A 16,597-nucleotide genomic window follows, 5' to 3' on the forward strand; every position below is an offset into this window, starting at 1 on the left:
CCTCTCAGCTACTGCCACCAAGAGCCATTAGGGGACACCATTTCCTTACAGCCCCATGGCCTCAGTGCCTCCTCATCCCCCCCTAGAGTCCAGGCACTCCTAGGGTTGTCCTGCACCCGTCATCGCACACCCACACATCACACTGCTCCATCAAGAGCCCTGAGCAATGCATGAGGAAAAGGATCTCCCTTCCCAGGTGCCAGGGATCAGAGCTTGACCATCCTTCTGGATGAAACCCATCAAGGGCTGACGTGGCAGCAGAGCCACCTGCCCATTGCCTTTGTCACCTGGAACCAGTGCTGACCTCTTGCCAGTTTAAGGCAGCCCCCAGGGAGGGGTACCTCCACCCCTGCTTCCCTTCATGGCTTCAGCTGTGATGGCCCTCAGGGGGCCCACTGACACCCTCAGTGTCAGTCCTGGAGATTTTAATCACATTTTAAAGGCTTCTTCAGCGGCTTGTTCAATCTCCTTTCAGTAGCTGCAGTTCAGGAACTTGGCAGCAGAGGGCTCATGGAAATGCAGATACCCTAACATGCCATGGCGCTCTGCAGTTTTCTTTAATGCCTCCCTTCTTGTGTGGTTCGTTAGAAAGAGTTCAGGAGTAGAGTCTAAATGAGAAGATGTCAAAAAGAAATAACATTTTAAAAAGATTTATGCGTTTTCCAGTTTTCTTTATTTTCCTACTTACAGAATAAACAATATAGACAATCCCCAAGTCATATAGATCCAGAGGGTCTCACGATGAAGTATGAACATGCGGGAAAAGCCAGACCCTTTCTGTCAGACACTCTAGAGACACTCTTCATCCCACCCACCCCACCCCAACCTGCCATTTCTCTCACCGGTCACCTGAAACTTATATCATTCATGTTAAAATCTAAGCTTTTCCCACTCAGGCTGGATCTGAATGTCTCAGCCTCCATTTCCTTCTGCTTTCCTTGGAGAAGTGGCCGCACAGAGACACAGCATTTCTCTTCGTTAACAAGAACAAAAACAAAAAAAGGAAGAGTGGTTCAGTGAAGAATAAATACCATTCGTCAGGTGTCCATGAAGTCCAAGTTGCCTCCACTAAATCCCACTTGTCCTTTGGAGGGGAAAATGTGCAGTGAGATTAGCAGGAAAGGACAGAGAGAAAGGCAATGAAGGAGCTGGCTACAGAGAGAGTCAGGAGACAGGAGCAGCAAGCTTTCAACTGCCTGAAGCTCCAAGCAGCACCTGGGTACTTGGGAGGGGTCTGAGGGAATGGAGAGTTTTGGGAGGAGGAAAACCAGATGGACACTCAAAAAGGCATCTGTGCAGACAGCCTGCTGGAGAAGATGACTTGAGAAATGGTCAGTTGAATCAGGACATGTGGGAATAGCGAGAAGATTAGTGAGATCCAGTACGCTCCATACAGGACAGAGCAGTGGTCAAGTATTCAAACATTTCAGCTGATGAAAATGTTCCCGTACTTCATACATGTTAAGAAAGTTGCCTCATCTTTGCAGGCCAAACTCAGTTCCTGACCAGAAGCCTCCAGTGCCACTTCAGGAGGTCCTGGTGTGCCTGATACACTCACCTGGGACTGACAGTGACCACAAGGGGCCGTGGGAGACCTGGACCCTCCAATGGAAACTGCAGATGGAGGGTGACACCAGGCATCTGTGCTCCTGTATCTCAACCCACCCTGGTTTCCAAAACTGTTCTTAAAAAAAGAAAAACAAACACTCCTATTTCTAAATTCCTCCTTCTGAAGTGAGTCTCTGCACCCTCCTCCTCTCTGCTTCCATTACCTGTGGAGCTTCCTCATGAGTTCCCTCTTCACCCAAGCTGGTCTTGTCAGCTATGTACTCACCACTGCTCTTTGTGGGTGATTCTCTCGTTAAAGACAAGCTGTACTGAGTTGTGCTGCCCTTCACTGCTGCCCACGGGATCCCCACTAAAAGCCCCCTCAACAGGCCAAAGTCTTCCCCTCTGAGGTCTGACACCTACACTCTGCTCCTCTCCCTCCTCAGGCTGCTCAAGAGCTGCACCCCCCTTTTTCATGGTCACTACAGTCAAGGATGACCCTGGTTTTCAGGTCCCTGACCAGTCTTCATGGTTTGCAAGGACCTGATCCAGGTGAGCATCATCTCTGTTGGTCCAGCTGGTGGCTTTGCAAAGAAATTGCTCCAACACCCTCCAGAAACCTATTGGTCTGTTTTCACAGTGCTGTGTTCTCCCTCCAATGAATGTCAGGGTCATTAAGGTCCCCAGAAAGAGCCCCATGTCACTGACCTGGAGACCTCCTGGAGTGGCTTAAGTAAGAGCTTGTCCACCTCCTCCCCTTGATCACCAGTTCTTTCTCTCCCACCACAATGTCGCCCTAACTGGCCTCTCCTCCGATCATCACCCACAAGAGCTCACACAACCTGTTGACTTTCCCAGCAAGGAGCTCCATACATCCAAGCAACTCCTTCACACAGAAAGTATTCCTCTTCTGATGCTCCCAGCCTGTGCCTTGTGAAGAACCTTTATCCATCCGTTGCAGCACGCCAGCTGTGGGAGGTGTCCCACTGTGCCTCAGAAGTCACAGCTTGTGACAGACCTCGGGGCTCCAGCTCCTCCTGGCTGTTCCCAGTCAGAGGAGAGTGTTGCACATCTCGGCCGCAGCCCCCAAGTTGTGGCTCCAGGCCAACCTCAGCCTTGTCATGGCGAACAGGGACACCAAGCACCCAAGAGCCCATGTACACAAAAGCTTTGCTGCATGGCAGAGACATGCTGGAGCGGATGGCAGACGGCATTCTAAGAAAGACTTGAGGTGCCCCAAAAGAGAGCAATGCCTGCTGTCCCCAAGGTCCGAGAGAAACAGGGCTGGGCTGGGCAGCCCTGGCAGGAGAGGGCATTGCTGTCTGTGGTGTCTCTGTAGCCCTGCAGGGCCTTTGGTGGAGAGAGGCACTGATCTCCTGGAAGGACAAGGTGCTGCCGAAAGTGTCCTTGGGTGTGGACATCCTGTGATTTGGCCCACTCGAAATTCATTGGGCTCTTTGAAGACTGTATCGTCAAGAGGGTGAGTAAAGGATGGGACAGAGGAGAAGTAGAAGAAGCTGAGAACATAGGCCCACAAGTGGAGAGCGCAGTGCAATGTGCTTCTTATTCATGCGGTGCCTTGCATCTGCTGGACAGAGATGGGACAGGGCTGGCCTCACTGCAGGGGTGGCAATCAGTCACTTGCACACAAGCACCGAAGGAATCTGAGATGGTGCCTGGGGTGTCTGTCACGCACCTGCTCTGAGGGGACACGGCTTTCCTGCAGGTCCTGTGCTGTCCCTGCCAGCCACAGTCAGTTTTGGTGGAGAGCCTTGGCGTCTCACAGAGCCCTACAGGCCTGTGTTTGGCCATTCAATGAGCAGCTGCCCTGAATTAGGTTAGGCTCCGTGGGGATGTGTGAGACAACTCTTGTTACAGACAACAGACAGCTAGTCAATACAGCTAAAGGAGGGGAGAAAGAGAAAGGCTTCCCTCTCCCTCTGGCACAGAACTCCATTTGGTCAGCTGGACACCTCTCTAGGTGGCCCTGAACAGCGTGAGTAGGGACAGGGGGTGATGTCCTAAATGTGGGCATCTGCCGTCATTTCAGCTGGCATCCTCACCAGGCTGCAGGATGATGATGCCCCCAGATGTTTCCCAATCTCTCAGTACTGCTCCATTATTGTGGACAACATCTGGCACCTCAGATGTCACCAGGTGTTTGTGCGTGAACTCCTGGTCTCCATCTCCATTGATGACCATGGGACCACAGAAAAGGAGTGCAGGTGCAAATTTTTAGGAGACACCATGACTGAAGCAAGAGGAATCTCATGTCCTGTGGGTTTGTGGCAGGCACGGGAGGGAGCTGAGGTCCCTTCCAGCCCCAGCACTAAAAATCTAGGAGGAGATGCCTCCATTGACCCAGCTAATTGCCTTCTCTCAGCATGGCTAAAGGAGATGCCTCCCTGCCAGTGTCCAGGTGTCCTGTCTCACGATGGGCCAAGGAAGGGGGATTCTCAGACCTAACTGTGTCTCAGAGAGGAGAAAGGGCACTGCTGCAAAGAAACGTCTCTGCAGAGGTGAGACAGGCAACATCGGTGATTCCTTCAGTCTCTTCCCAAGGAGGTTCCTGGAGAGCCCCAGCGACACCTGGAGGGAGCGCCAAGTGGGGTTGGGGGCAGAGCAAGTGACGTTTTGGGCAGGTTCCCTCCTCCGGGGCTGAGATGGGCTCCTGGGATGGAAGGAGCTCATGGGAAGCAGGCAGCAGTGCAGCGAGACAGCTCTGCCAGGGAGCAACTCCTCTGCCAAGCGCAGCAGGGCTCTGGGAAAAGGAGTAGGGCAGAGAGAGATTAAGGGCAGCCTGGAGTGGGGGGAGAGAGGAGAGCTGCAAGGGAAGAAACCTTTCCAGCCCTTGTCACGGTAAGTCTCTTGGTGCAGGGCAATGCAGCTGCCGTTCCTGGAAGCATCTCCTAAAGCATTCATAGCCTACAGCACACCGGGTCTGTCAGGAGGCCTCCCAGCCCAGGGGCTCATGTTAGACAGATATGAAGGGGTGAAGGCCGGGTGTGCAGCCAGAGCTGCCCAGGGCATTTCAGAGGGGACTTTTGCAGAGGAAGAGCAAGGCAGGGGATCCCTTGAAGGTAAAGAGCTTTCCTGAGGCTGTGCTTTCAGTTTCCTGCTGTTTCTGGAAAAAGGGGAAAGACGCTGCTGCATTTGGAGAGGGAGACTGAGAGTCCTGAGCTGCTACACTGAGAGATCAGGAGGTCTGGTGGGAGGCAAGTCAACTGCTTCCATCCCCTCCCCTACCTCCAGAGAGCACCAGCATCACCTTTGCTGGCCTCAGCAGGATTTGTCTGCCCTGCACCTCACTGCCTGCAAACAGGCAGTACCTCTAGAGAGTGCCTGGAACTGGGAGGTTTCTTCATGTCAGAGCTGAGCAGACAGGAGTAGGTGATGGGGTCTGTGAACCCTGACAGGGAAAACTTGGAGGGAGAAAACAGTTCCCGCCAGGAATAGCTCCAGGCTGCAAACACGTGGGCAGAGTGTTGTAGGAAACTCCAACCAGCAATGTCATGGGAGGGAGACTTTGGAAAGCTCCCTGTCATCCCTTCCAGTGCAGACACCTTCCTCTGAGCAAGACCCCTGCTCTCGTCTCCCACCCAGCACAGCCTCTGCCCTCAAGGCTGTGTGGTCCAGGGCAGGAGGTGCCTCCTCTGCAGCCAGAGCTCTGGCACAGCAGAGGGGCATCTCCCCTGACACCGGGCCGCTTCCCTCTGCAGGGCAAAGGGGCTGTGAGTGACTGCCCTGGGCTTTTGCTAACCGGGAGGTGGGTGAGGAGAAGGCTTTCCTGAGTGCCCGGCTGCCTCTCCTCTCCTTGCTTCCCTTAGGAGGAGAGTCACAGGGTTTTTCTTTGTTCCTCCACCTGCTTGTGCTGCTCTTCTTCCTGCTCTTGGGCTCCCTGGCAGTAATGGTGGTGGTGTGGGGCAAGGGGTGGGGGTGCTGAGTGCCTGCTCTGGCCCTGACCTGGAGGGCGCTGCCCTGGAAGTGTTTCCATGGGACCAAGGTGCCCAAGCCCTCTCTTCATTTTCCAGGCTCGAGCCGCTGCACTCAGTGCTTGGGCAATGAGAGACTGCTTCCCTTAGCAGACATCACCTTCAGACACCTGATCAGGCTGGACAGGGAGTCCTGTGGGGCTGTGAGCATCATTCCAGAAGGGCACAGCTCTCCTGTAGGACCCTGGTGATGTCTGAGAGCACTTGATCTACTCAAACAAAGCAGCATCCTTGTCCTGTCCTCTTCATCATACTCTGCAGAGCTGTGCTGGAAAGGAGAGGTGTTTTGAAATCTGCACCTTCAACAGGACCCCTCTGCTCCCAGGACAGACCAGGTTTTTATTTGGAACAACCTCTGGTTGCAGTCCTCCTCCAGCTGGGAGTGGTGCAAGGACAGAGCAGCTGGGCACCAGGCTGATGGACAGAGCAGCCCTCCTGGATGCGAGCACTGATGCAGGTTTACACTGAGAGCAATGGGGCAAAGGGGGAATTTTACCCTTTCCAGTATATATGTCCCAAGTGGGATGGGGGTGTCTGAATACTAAAACACAGTATAACAAGACACATTTGCTGCACCTCATCTCCCACCTTCCTCTGTGGAAGAAAGCGTCCTTCGGAGCTTTCACCCTGCGCTCTAGTGCAGCACAGGGAACTGCTGCTCAGGAACCCTCCCTCCAAACACCCTGGGCTGTTGCTGCCTCCATGGGTCATTGCTGTAAAGCAGGGCTGACCCTCAAGGAGCCCCTGGGGAGAGGGCACGGCTCTGCACAGCACACTCAGCCAGCACAAACCAGAGCTGAAGCCTCGGAGCTGCATAACGGTCCCCCAGGAAAGAAAAGCTCACTTAGGTGTTTCACAAAGAAGGAATCAAATTTTGCTCAGAGAAGCTTCTCTGAATTTTTCTGTTTTATCTCCTTTGGCAGTTTCCATGCCCAGAAGCAGCTGATGTCCAATGGCTGCTCCATGAAGGAGTTCCTCCTCCTGGCATTCACAGACAGGCGGGAGCTGCAGCTCTTGCACTTCTGGCTCTTCCTGGGCATCTACCTGGCTGCCCTCCTGGGCATCATCACTGCCATCGCCTGCGACCACCACCTCCACACCCCCATGTACTTCTTCCTCCTCAACCTCTCTGTTCTTGACCTGGGCTCAGTCTCCACCACTGTCCCCAGATCCATGGCCAATTCCCTCTGGGACACCAGGGACATCTCCTACATGGGATGTGCTGCCCAGCTCTTTCTGTTTGTCTCTTTGATGTCAGCAGAGTATTGGGTTCTCACCGTCATGGCCTACGACCGCTACGTTGCCATCTGCAAACCCCTGCACTATGGGACCCTCCTGGGCAGCAGAGCTTGTGTCCACATGGCAGCAGCTGCCTGGGGCACTGGGTTCCTCTCTGCTGTGTTGCAGACAGCCAATGCATTTTCACTGCCACTCTGTCAAGGCAACGCTGTGGACCAGTTCTTCTGTGAAATCCCTCAGATTCTCAAGCTCTCCTGCTCAGATGCCTACCTCAGGGAGGTGGGGCTTCTTATGGTTAGTCTCTTAGTAGCATTTGGTTGTTTTGTTTTCATTGTGCTGTCCTATGTGCAGATCTTCAGGGTCGTGCTGAGGATCCCCTCACAGCAGGGACGCCACAAAGCCTTTTCCACGTGCCTCCCTCACCTGGCCGTGGTCTCCCTCTTTCTCAGCACTGCCATGTTTGCCTACCTGAAGCCCCCCTCCATCTCCTCCCCATCCCTGGATCTGGTGGTGGCAGTGCTGTACTCGGTGGTGCCTCCAGCACTGAATCCCCTCATCTACAGCATGAGGAACCACGAGCTTAAGTGTGCTGTGTGGAAACTGATAACTGGATGTTTTTCTGGAGCAATAAACTGCCCATTGTCTTCTTCATAGCTGTTATAATGTAATTCATTACAGGCGCAGCCTGTCTTCTGTATTTTTTGGTGGTGGTGGAGGTTTTTTACTTGGGATAAACTTGTCCCCTTTCTAATTAATTTTCTGCTTTTCTTTTCTGACTGAGTGGTACTTTAAATGAGGAGCCATGCTCTCTGTGTGTTTAAACAAAATAAAGAGCACTTCAGTGACTATTTTTTTACCTGAGATCCTTCCTGAAAGGCCTTTTTGGAGATGCAGGGAGAGTTCCTTTATGCATGGATGGAAGGGAAAAGAGTCCCGGCATGGCAGCACTGCCAGGGAGCACCAGCACTTGGTCTTCAAGAGCTGTTCTCTTTCCACTTCCACACTCTCTTCCTGATCCCTTGTGTTGATGTCAGCCCTGAGAGCTCTGGCAGCTTGGGCACAATGGGCACTTCTGTGACAGAGCTGGCCTCCATCACAGCGCTTCCATAAAGAAGGGTGATGATGTCCTCAGGGCAGTGTCCGAAGGCTTAGGTCTTCTTCCAAAGCTGCTGTCAAGAACAAGATCAAGAAAGTGCCCTGGGGAGGAAAACACCAGTGAACTTCTAATGTGTGTGAGTGTGCAGGGCTGGGGCACACAGCAGTGTCCCTCGCACAGCCAGGTCTCCTGCGAGAGGCTGGAAGGACCAGCAGAGCAGGGTCTGGTCTGTGACCTTGTTTGCCTAACACCCTGGGCAAGGTGCCCCAGGGCAATGGCCACAGACCAGCCCCTTGCAACCACCATTCCCGGCACTGGCCTCTCACTCCAGCTCGGAGAGGTTCTTTGTCCCTCCATGGAATGACAACGCATGACTAGGTCAGAAGTCCATGTTTGCATTGTACAGGGGAGATGTAAGCATGCACATCACGTACGTGAGCTGAGATGAACCTGAGTGAGCACAAATGCCATCAGCTTTTCCTTGGGTTTCCATGGAGGCCTGTGGGACAGACAGCGCCTCCAGGTCACTTCTCGCTGGGAGCAACATCCCATGGGAAACCACCTGAAGGCAGCACTGGGATGTGCTTCCTTGAACTGAGGTCCCTGTGTCCATTCCTCATGCCAAGGGGCATCTCAGATGAGTGCAGAACGGGGCGATACACTGCAGGGCTGAGGTGCCTCCCAGCCTCTGGCAGTGGCAGCAGGAGGCCAGAGAGTCCCTATGAGTCCTGCAGTGCCCAGCCTCTCTGTGTAAGGGGAAAGACTGTGTCTCTGAACACTGCTGGGTGCATAAGGAGTCCACAAGGCCAGCTCAGATGTGGATGCCTGACAGAACCCTGCCCTTTCTATGTGTGACTCCAGGAACAAACCCCCCTGGCCCAGGGAGACTCATCTCAGCTGCCTGGGACAGGCTCATTGCAAATGCTCCTGGCTGCTCATGTCACCCTTTCTGGATTGTGCCCTCAAAGGTGTCAGAGCCATCAGAGAGGTTCTGGGGTCCTTGGAAAAGGCAGACATCAAACCTTTCTTCCAGAAGTGCAAGAAGGAGGACTGGGAGAGTTACAGGCTGGTCAGCGTCACCTCAGTCCCTGGGAAGGGGATGGGCCAAATACTGCTGCAGCCATTTCCAGGTACTTGTAGGACAAGAGAGGCATTGCTGAACCTGTGTGGGTAGGGGAAAGAGGGGGATGTATGTGGGCCTTAGCAAGGGTTTTGGCGTGTTTTCCTATAGTCTCTTTATAGCCAGACTGGTTTCCAGTTTAGGTATCTGGACTCAAGCAGTGGGTGATGTAGTGGGTGGGAAGGTGGCTGGTGGATCCAGCCCAAATGTCAGCAGTGGTAGAGTCCTGCTGGTGGCCACTTCCTCGTGGCATCCCTCAGTGCAGGCAGTGGGGCCAACACTCTGGAGTGTCTTCATTAACTGCCTGGATAATGTGCCAGAGTGCCTTTTCAGCTCCTTTGTGAATGATGCCAAACTGGGCAGACCCATTCCACAACCTTATCTTGTTCACCCTGCCTTGAGCACGATAGGTGGACAAGATGATGTTCAGGGGTCTCTTCCAAGCTGAGGTATTCTAGGATTCAATGAATCTTTTCCTTGGAGAGCTTTTTGAAGACAGAATAAACAGAAGAAGAAGGAAAAAAAGAGAAGAAGTAGAGGCATAAAATGCACCAGTATAAATACAGCAGTTCCTCTGAGAAACATTTCTCCACGCAAATCATTGATAGGAAATCTTTTAGATAAATTTGATGGAACAAGCTTACTTCTGTCTGCTCACGTCCTGGGCCACAAAGAGGGTAATGGCTGGGAACAGTATGATGCGGTCAATTGTGTCTCGGGAACTCATAATCCATTGGGAAGCCAATGGCTGTGAAGGGGGCTGTGAGGTCACTTCTGCCTCTGGAGGTGAGAGGCCAACAGCAGGAATGTGTCTGGGAAAGGCGCTGTGAGGTCACTTCTTCCTGAAACAGCCGATAGGTCAGCCCTTGACTCATGGCTGGGATATGTGCTGCTAAACTCCCCTCTGCCAGTGTCTCTGACAGGCCAGCAGAAGGCACCTGGTTGGCACATTGGCTGGGAGACCCCCTCTGCCAAAGGACCCAGGCTCACTCCAGGAAGAGGGCTTGTATTGTGGCTGTCATGTCTCTTCTGCCTGAGTACAGGATGGGACAGCAGCAGGCACACAGCTTGGTCATGTCTATCCGAGAAGCAGAAAGGCTCGCAGCCTTGGAAGATCATGGTGAGGTTACTTGTGTCTGGTCAGATGAAGGGCTACAAGAAGGCTGATGGGTTTGGATGCCTGTTTAGAAGGGTGCTTTCCCAGATGGTGGAACTTTCCTTGGATGTAGGAAAGAGCAGGAGAGCGAAACAGTGCCACACAGTGCAGCATGGATGGTGGGGATTGGACATGAGGAGGAAGAAATGTCACTCAGAGGGTGGTGCTGTGGGACATGAAGTCCTCCAGAAGGAGGATGAGGTCAGTCCATGTCCTTGTGTTTCAAGGAACAGAGTGTGAGGGTGGAGAGACGTCGGTGAATGTATGGAAATGGCAGGATGACAGCAAGGTGAGGAAGCGAGATGGGTATCTGCAGCCTGCAGGGCAAAAGAAGCAGCTGTGGGACAGCGTAGGACAAGCTGTGGTGGAGATGGCAAAGAGCACTGGCAAGGCTGGAAGTGGCCAAGGGAATCCTAGGCCGTTCCCTTTAACTATGGCAATTGTCTCTGCCCCCAAGGCCTGTGAGGAGACATGTTGTCCTAAGGCACTGGGGGGCCTCATTGCCTCCTTGCACACCCCCAGTAAGGCTGGGAGCTGTCATAGCCTTGTCCTGCACTCAGCATCACCCCCCCACATCCCACTGCCCCAGGAAGAGCCCTGAGCAACACGTGAGGGACAGGACCTGCCTTCCCTGGGGCTGGGGGTCAGCGCTTGGCCTTGCTGCTTCATAAAATGAAGCCAGGGTTTCCTCAGCATCTGAGCTGCCTGCACATTCCCTTTGCCTGCCTGCAATCAGGGCCTCCAATTCTCTGCTCTAACGAGTCCCTGGGGAGGCTTTGCCAGTAATGGCCCTCAGTGGGGCTTATTAATACTTCAGGGTACTTTGGGTTTTGCTTTTGATGCTGACTCTTGGAGAGGTTTGTGCAATCTCTTCTCAATGCCTGAAGCTGAAGGACTCAGCACAAATCCTCCATGGGGCTCACTGAAATAAAGTAAGCCCTAACAAGCCATCTCTCTTCCTGTAATTTTCATAAGTCTGTTTCCTAGTGTATTATTTGTGGAGAAAGATTTCAAAGAGCTTCTAATAAAGATGAGGTTTTATTTCCAAGGGTGTAGTTTTATAATTTTTTAGTTTAGAGAAGAGGTGATGGCAGCATTCTCCAATAGATATCGCTGCAGGGTGTCTCCTCAGGAGGTCTGGACTGGTAGGAGAAGCTGTCCCTTGAGCTCTGACAACCTCCCACCTCACCTCCCCAACCCCACCATTGCTCTCCTTGCCCACCTGGGACTTTTCCTTACAGCAGCCTTCTCCACTCATCTCTGCAGCTGGATGGTACAGCTCCTTTGCACCATCTCCCCCCTGCTCTCCTTAGAGACGTGGCTGCACACAGGCACAGGAGGGTTTTTCCTATTTGCAAGCAAAGGAAAAGTCAAGCATGGTCAAGTTCCATAAAGAAAACAGACTCTGCAAGCATATGCTAAGTCCAAGCTGCCTCTAATGAGGTTGCCTTTCTACAGGGGCTAATCTTAGGAGAACTATTTCAGGTAGGCAGATCCAAAGAAGAGAGATATAAACAGAATTAAAGAGTTGGCTAAGGAGACAATTAGACTGCTGCAAGACAGGCAAACTTTTAAGTCCCTGATGTCAAAGCAGCAACTGGATGGGTGCGAGGAATCTGAATGAAGAAAGAGTAAGGGGAGGAGAAACCTGGAGAATAAGGGAAAGGGCTTTTGTCTAGGCAGTCTGCATCTGAAAAGATGACCTTAGAAATGGTTCTTCAATCAAGAGAGGTGAAAACATAAGAAAGATAAAAATTAATTTAATGTAAATCATTTTAATTTCTTTTAATAATTTAAATTTAAACTTAATTTAAATATAAATTCAATACACGGTGTAAGAGGCAGAACACTGGTAATGAAGTTACACTGGAAGATCAATATTTCCTTGGAATATCCCTTTTGAGAGGTTGCAAGATTGATAGAGATCTTTTGTGATTGCAGACAAACTGATGTTGCAGCCATCGTTGAAAGAGGCCAGAAGCGCAACCCCGGGAACCCCAGGCTGTACAAGCTCACTTGGGGGAGGAGTGAGCCTTCCCATGAGTGCTCTTGGGGGACATTGCTGGGCACCTCAAAGAGCAGGAGGTGTCCAAATGCAGTCAGCATGGCTTAGCCAAGGGTAAATCATGCCTCCCCAACCTGATGGCCTTCCTGATGAAGGAACTGCTTTTATGCACGAGGGGACAACAGTGGATGTCGTTTGCCTCCACTTCAGCAAGGCTTTTGGCATGGTCTCCCTCGATATCCTGGTACCCCATTGGGCCATCACAGTCTGCATGGGTTGACAAAGAGATGGGTGAAACAGCAGTTGGAGGATGAGGCTGAGAGCGCAGTGGAGAAGGGATCACACCCTACCTGGAGGCCAGTGGGCCATACTGGGGCATTGTGGGGCAGCACAGGGGACTCTCCTGAGCCCTGTGCAGTTTAACACCTGCATCCATGACCCGGATGAGGCAACTGTCACCACGTTTGTGGGTGGCACTAAATTGGGAGGACCATTCCTGTGCCCTAGGAATGCCATTCAGGGGAACACCTGACAGGCAGAAGGACTGTCCTGTCAGGAACTTCAGGAGACAGAAGATGGACCATGCCCTGTGCCTGGGAGAGCCTAACAGCCTGCAGTGGCAGGGCCTGGAGACTGCCTGGCTGGGGAGCAGCTCTGCAGAAAAGGCCCTGGTGGTGGTGGGGGACAGAAAGCAAAAGAGGAAACAGCAGTGCGACCTGGTAGCAAAGGCAGCCAGCAGGGTCCTGGAGTCTCACCAAAAGAGTGAGGGCAGTGATTGTCTCCCCCTGCTCATCGCTCCTTAGACCACCTGTACACAACCATGTCCATTTTTGGGCCCCCACTGGGGAAGGGGAGGAGGGAGGGAGCGCCTGTGGGGCTGCTGGGCTCTTGGCCAGAGATCACCACCACTGCAAGGGAGGTGTTGGTAACTGGCAGGGAGTTGAGTGGAGAGTCATCGAGCTGCTGAGGGGCTGGAGCACTTGCCTGGGAGGAGAAAGTGGAGGAAAGGGCCTTGTTCAACCTGCAGAAGGGAAGGTCTTGAGAAATTAATAGTGACCTGCCAGTCCTCATGTGGAGGCTTTCAGGAAGGTGAAACCGGTCTTGTACTCATATTGCTTGGCAGGAGAATAATAGGTAATAGTCAGTTATTGAAATGAGGAAGTTTCTGGCCAGAGATAAGGCAATGAGATACCAGCAGAGCATGGGGTGCTTTGGGTTGTAAACAGAATGTAACAAATCCTCTAATGTGGGATTTCAATCAATTGAAATTCTCAATATTTGTCATGACCAGGCCATGAGCAACTGACCTAGCTGGAGCTGTCTGAGAAGAGGCTTGGCTGAGAGACCAACTGTGGCAAGAGCTGTGGGATTTGGTGTGTAATGGCTATCAGTAGGAAAATGGTTCCCTTTTGATGTATAATGGCAGTGGAGTTGGGTATGACTGAGCCCCAGAGGAGGATGGGGGTGACCATGCAGCAAAGGTCCCCCCTCAGGCCTGGGGTGTATGGCCAGAGATGGAAATGGCCGGTGGGTGGGACTGGTCTGGGACAAATTTCCAGGGGCAGTTTCCCCAGGGTGTCCTGGAAACATGGCACAGGCCAGGACCCTCTCTTCTGCACCTTGGATGCCTTGCTTCCTTCACCATGACACCTGGCTCTGCACCGTGAGTGCTGGCTGCCCCTACCCTGCACACTCACACACCTGAGCTCTGCACTGGTGGTTTTCTCTCCCGGGCTCTTTCCAGCCCAGCCCAGACCCTCCCCACCTCTCCCCACCTCCCCTGCCCTCTCCCCAGCCCAGCCCAGCCCAGCAGAGCAGCCCAGCCTGGGCTGGCTCCATGGCACTGCCCAGCGCAGGCTGCTGCAGAGCTCTGGGCACTCACCCCACAGCCCCAGCCCCTCTGAAGGCCACAGCAGCTGCTGGGGGGCAGACAGCGGGGTTCAGGCTCCCCATCAGCCCCACGGCTGCTGCTGGACACAAGGCCATGAGGAAACAGAGGCTAGGCATTCTCTGGCTCTCCTAAATTCATCTTGTAGGTGATTCCCAAACCCAACTGAATTTTCCCTTTCCTCTGCTCCCACCAGCCCCGCTCCCCAGGACAGCACCAGAGTCCTGGCCCTGGGGGTCCTCAGGCAGCTCCTGCAACTCTCCACTCTCCCTTCCCTGTGCCTGCTGGGTTTCCACTGACTCCCATGGCCCTGCAGAGGCCTTCTTCATGGATATGTCAATTTAGTGCTTTACTTTTTGTGGACTTCACCTTTGAGGGTGTTTCACTTTCTGAGTCTCCATTCATTCCAACCCCACCTGAGTTATGTGATGAGTCCCCATTGTCTCCTGACCCCTCCAAATTCATTTCCAGAGAGTCTGGTATATGCCATCAGTCCTGTCAGACATGAAGCAATCTGAGGTAATAATGGGGATCTCATGGACCATCTCCAATTGCATTGCACATCAAGAAGAGAGCCTTTACAACCAGAACTTTTGATCTAATGGAACCCAATTATACCATGAGCTTAACCACAAAACCACTGAGAACAAAGGCAGAACAGAAACTTCAAAAGACCAATTCCTTGGACATTTTCTTGGAAGGAACTTTGGAAGAAGAGCCCAGTCTTCACGCACTGCAGCCAGGAGGTGCCCTTTTTTGAAGAGCTACAATTTGATGGGCCACATCTGACACAGTGTTGTGCGAGGGTCAGACACAACAGGATCAAACCTCCACAGAAGGAGTGTGAACCCAGAAAATTATCTCTATGTAGAATTATCACAAAAGAAAAAAGCAGACTTGTGGCTTAAGTTAAACTCTGGGAAACATGCAGAGGAGGGGAGGCAGGTTATTTTCAGGGAAACAGCACCCGTTGGATCAGTGGATCAGTTTCCGTAAAGCATCTCTAAGCTCATGGTTCCTCAGGCTGTAGATGAAGGGGTTCAATGCTGGAGGTACCACCGAGTACAGCACCGCCACCACCAGGTCCAGGGATGGGGAGGAGATGGAGGGGGGCTTCAGGTAAGCAAACATGCCAGTGCTGACAAACAGGAAGACCACGGCCAGGTGAGGGAGGCACGTGGAAAAGGCTTTGTGGCGTCCCTGCGCAGAAGGGATCCTCAGCACGGCCCTGAAGATCTGCACATAGGACAGCACAATGAAAACAAAGCACACAAAGCCCACAAAGACACTAACCACAAGAAGCCCCGCTTCCCTGAGGTAGGTGTCTGAGCAGGAGAGCTTGAGGATGTGGGGGATTTCACAGAAGAACTGGCCCACAGCATTGCCTTGGCAGAGGGGTAGTGAAAATGTATTGGCCGTGTGCAGGACAGCATAGAGGAACCCAGTGCCCCAGGCAGCTGCTGCCATGTGGACACAAGCTCTGCTGCCCAGGAGGGTCCCGTAGTGCAGGGGTTTGCAGATGGCAATGTAGCGGTCATAGGCCATGATGGTAAGAAGAAAATACTCTGCACCAAACAAGAAGAATACAAAGAAGACCTGAGCAGCACATCCTGCATAGGAGATGTCCCTGGTGTCCCAGAGGGAATTGGCCATGGCTTTGGGTAAAGTGGTGGAGACTGAGCCCAGGTCAAGAACAGAGAGGTTGAGGAGGAAGAAGTACATGGGGCTGTGGATGTGGTGGTCACAGGCGATGGCAGTGATGATGAGGCCGTTGCTGAGGAGGGCAGCCAGGTAGATGCCCAGGAAGAGCCAGAAGTGCAAGAGCTGCAGCTCCCGTGTGTCCGCGAATGCCAGGAGAAGGAACTGGGTGATAGAGCTGCTGTTGGACGTTTTGTCCCTCTGCGAATGGGGATCTGTTCAAGGAGGTAAAGTAAGGGAGAAATTAGCGCTGAGTGCTTTCGGGAAAAATCTATTCAAATTCTTATAGAAACCCCCAAACTGCCTTTCACTTTTCAGGAAGAGCTTTGGTGAGCTGTGGTTGGTGCTGGCTGAGGGTGCCCCAGGGAGCAGCAGGCTCTGCTGGGGGCTCTGCAGGACTCAATCCTGCCCTACACCAGTAGGTAAACAGGAACTCGGGGTGATCTCAGATTAAATCTGCTTGTGATGTCAAAGAGTTTTTCAGCATTGTCACTCCCAATTCACCTGACTGCAGAGCAGAGCTATGGGGATTTTGGTTTGTGTCTTCTGTTCCCCCAAAAGAGGCCACTGCTGGGAGCAGAGGAATCCAGTTTCCAAGTGCAGATCTGCAAACCCTCAACCCATCTCATCGCACCTGAGGAGGATCTCAGCTCTGCCCTCCCAACCAGGGACACAGAGGGCTCATGACAGCTGCCCACATGCAGCCACCCAGCAGCATTTCAGTGGCCTTAGCACCGAGGTGTATTCTCCATGGGGCTCCTGCAAAACAGAGAGATGCCCTGGGAGAGCTGTGCCCTACGGGAGGGCAGCCTGCAGCCCAGCAGGACCTCCCAAGGACAGAGTCAACTCTCCTGA

General features: G+C 52.8%; 2 protein-coding genes across 2 annotated transcripts; one reads left to right on the forward strand and one right to left on the reverse strand.

The window, feature by feature from the left end:
* Positions 1-6,485: 6,485 nt before the first annotated feature.
* LOC148051190 (olfactory receptor 14A16-like) lies at positions 6,486-7,433 on the forward strand. Its single transcript, XM_087738300.1, has one exon. It carries the CDS (start codon positions 6,486-6,488, stop codon positions 7,431-7,433), a length of 948 nt encoding a protein of 315 aa, XP_087594426.1.
* A 320-nt stretch (positions 7,434-7,753) lies between these two features.
* LOC148051191 (olfactory receptor 14C36-like) lies at positions 7,754-15,925 on the reverse strand. Its single transcript, XM_087738301.1, has 2 exons — positions 15,032-15,925; positions 7,754-7,903 (listed from the first exon to the last, which is right to left on the reverse strand). The coding sequence occupies exons 1-2, from the start codon at positions 15,764-15,766 to the stop codon at positions 7,754-7,756; spliced, it is 885 nt and encodes a 294-aa protein (XP_087594427.1). The 5' UTR covers positions 15,767-15,925.
* Between the last annotated feature and the right edge of the window lie 672 nt (positions 15,926-16,597).

The sequence above is a fragment of the Nipponia nippon genome, unplaced genomic scaffold, assembly GCF_047370975.1.
Source record: "Nipponia nippon isolate SJK-2023a ecotype South Korea unplaced genomic scaffold, ASM4737097v1 scaffold_64, whole genome shotgun sequence".
Taxonomy (NCBI): Eukaryota; Metazoa; Chordata; class Aves; order Pelecaniformes; family Threskiornithidae; genus Nipponia; species Nipponia nippon.

Excerpts from the sequence above, each read along its gene's own strand:
- LOC148051190 (XM_087738300.1), top strand. The coding sequence starts at position 6,486 with ATGTCCAATGGCTGCTCCATGAAGGAGTTCCTCCTCCTGGCATTCACA.
- LOC148051191 (XM_087738301.1), bottom strand. The coding sequence starts at position 15,766 with ATGTACTTCTTCCTCCTCAACCTCTCTGTTCTTGACCTGGGCTCAGTC. Across the intron at positions 7,904-15,031 it reads TTAGAGATGCTTTACGGAAA|ATCATCACCCTTCTTTATGG; the intron begins CTGATCCACTGA and ends TGCCCTGAGGAC.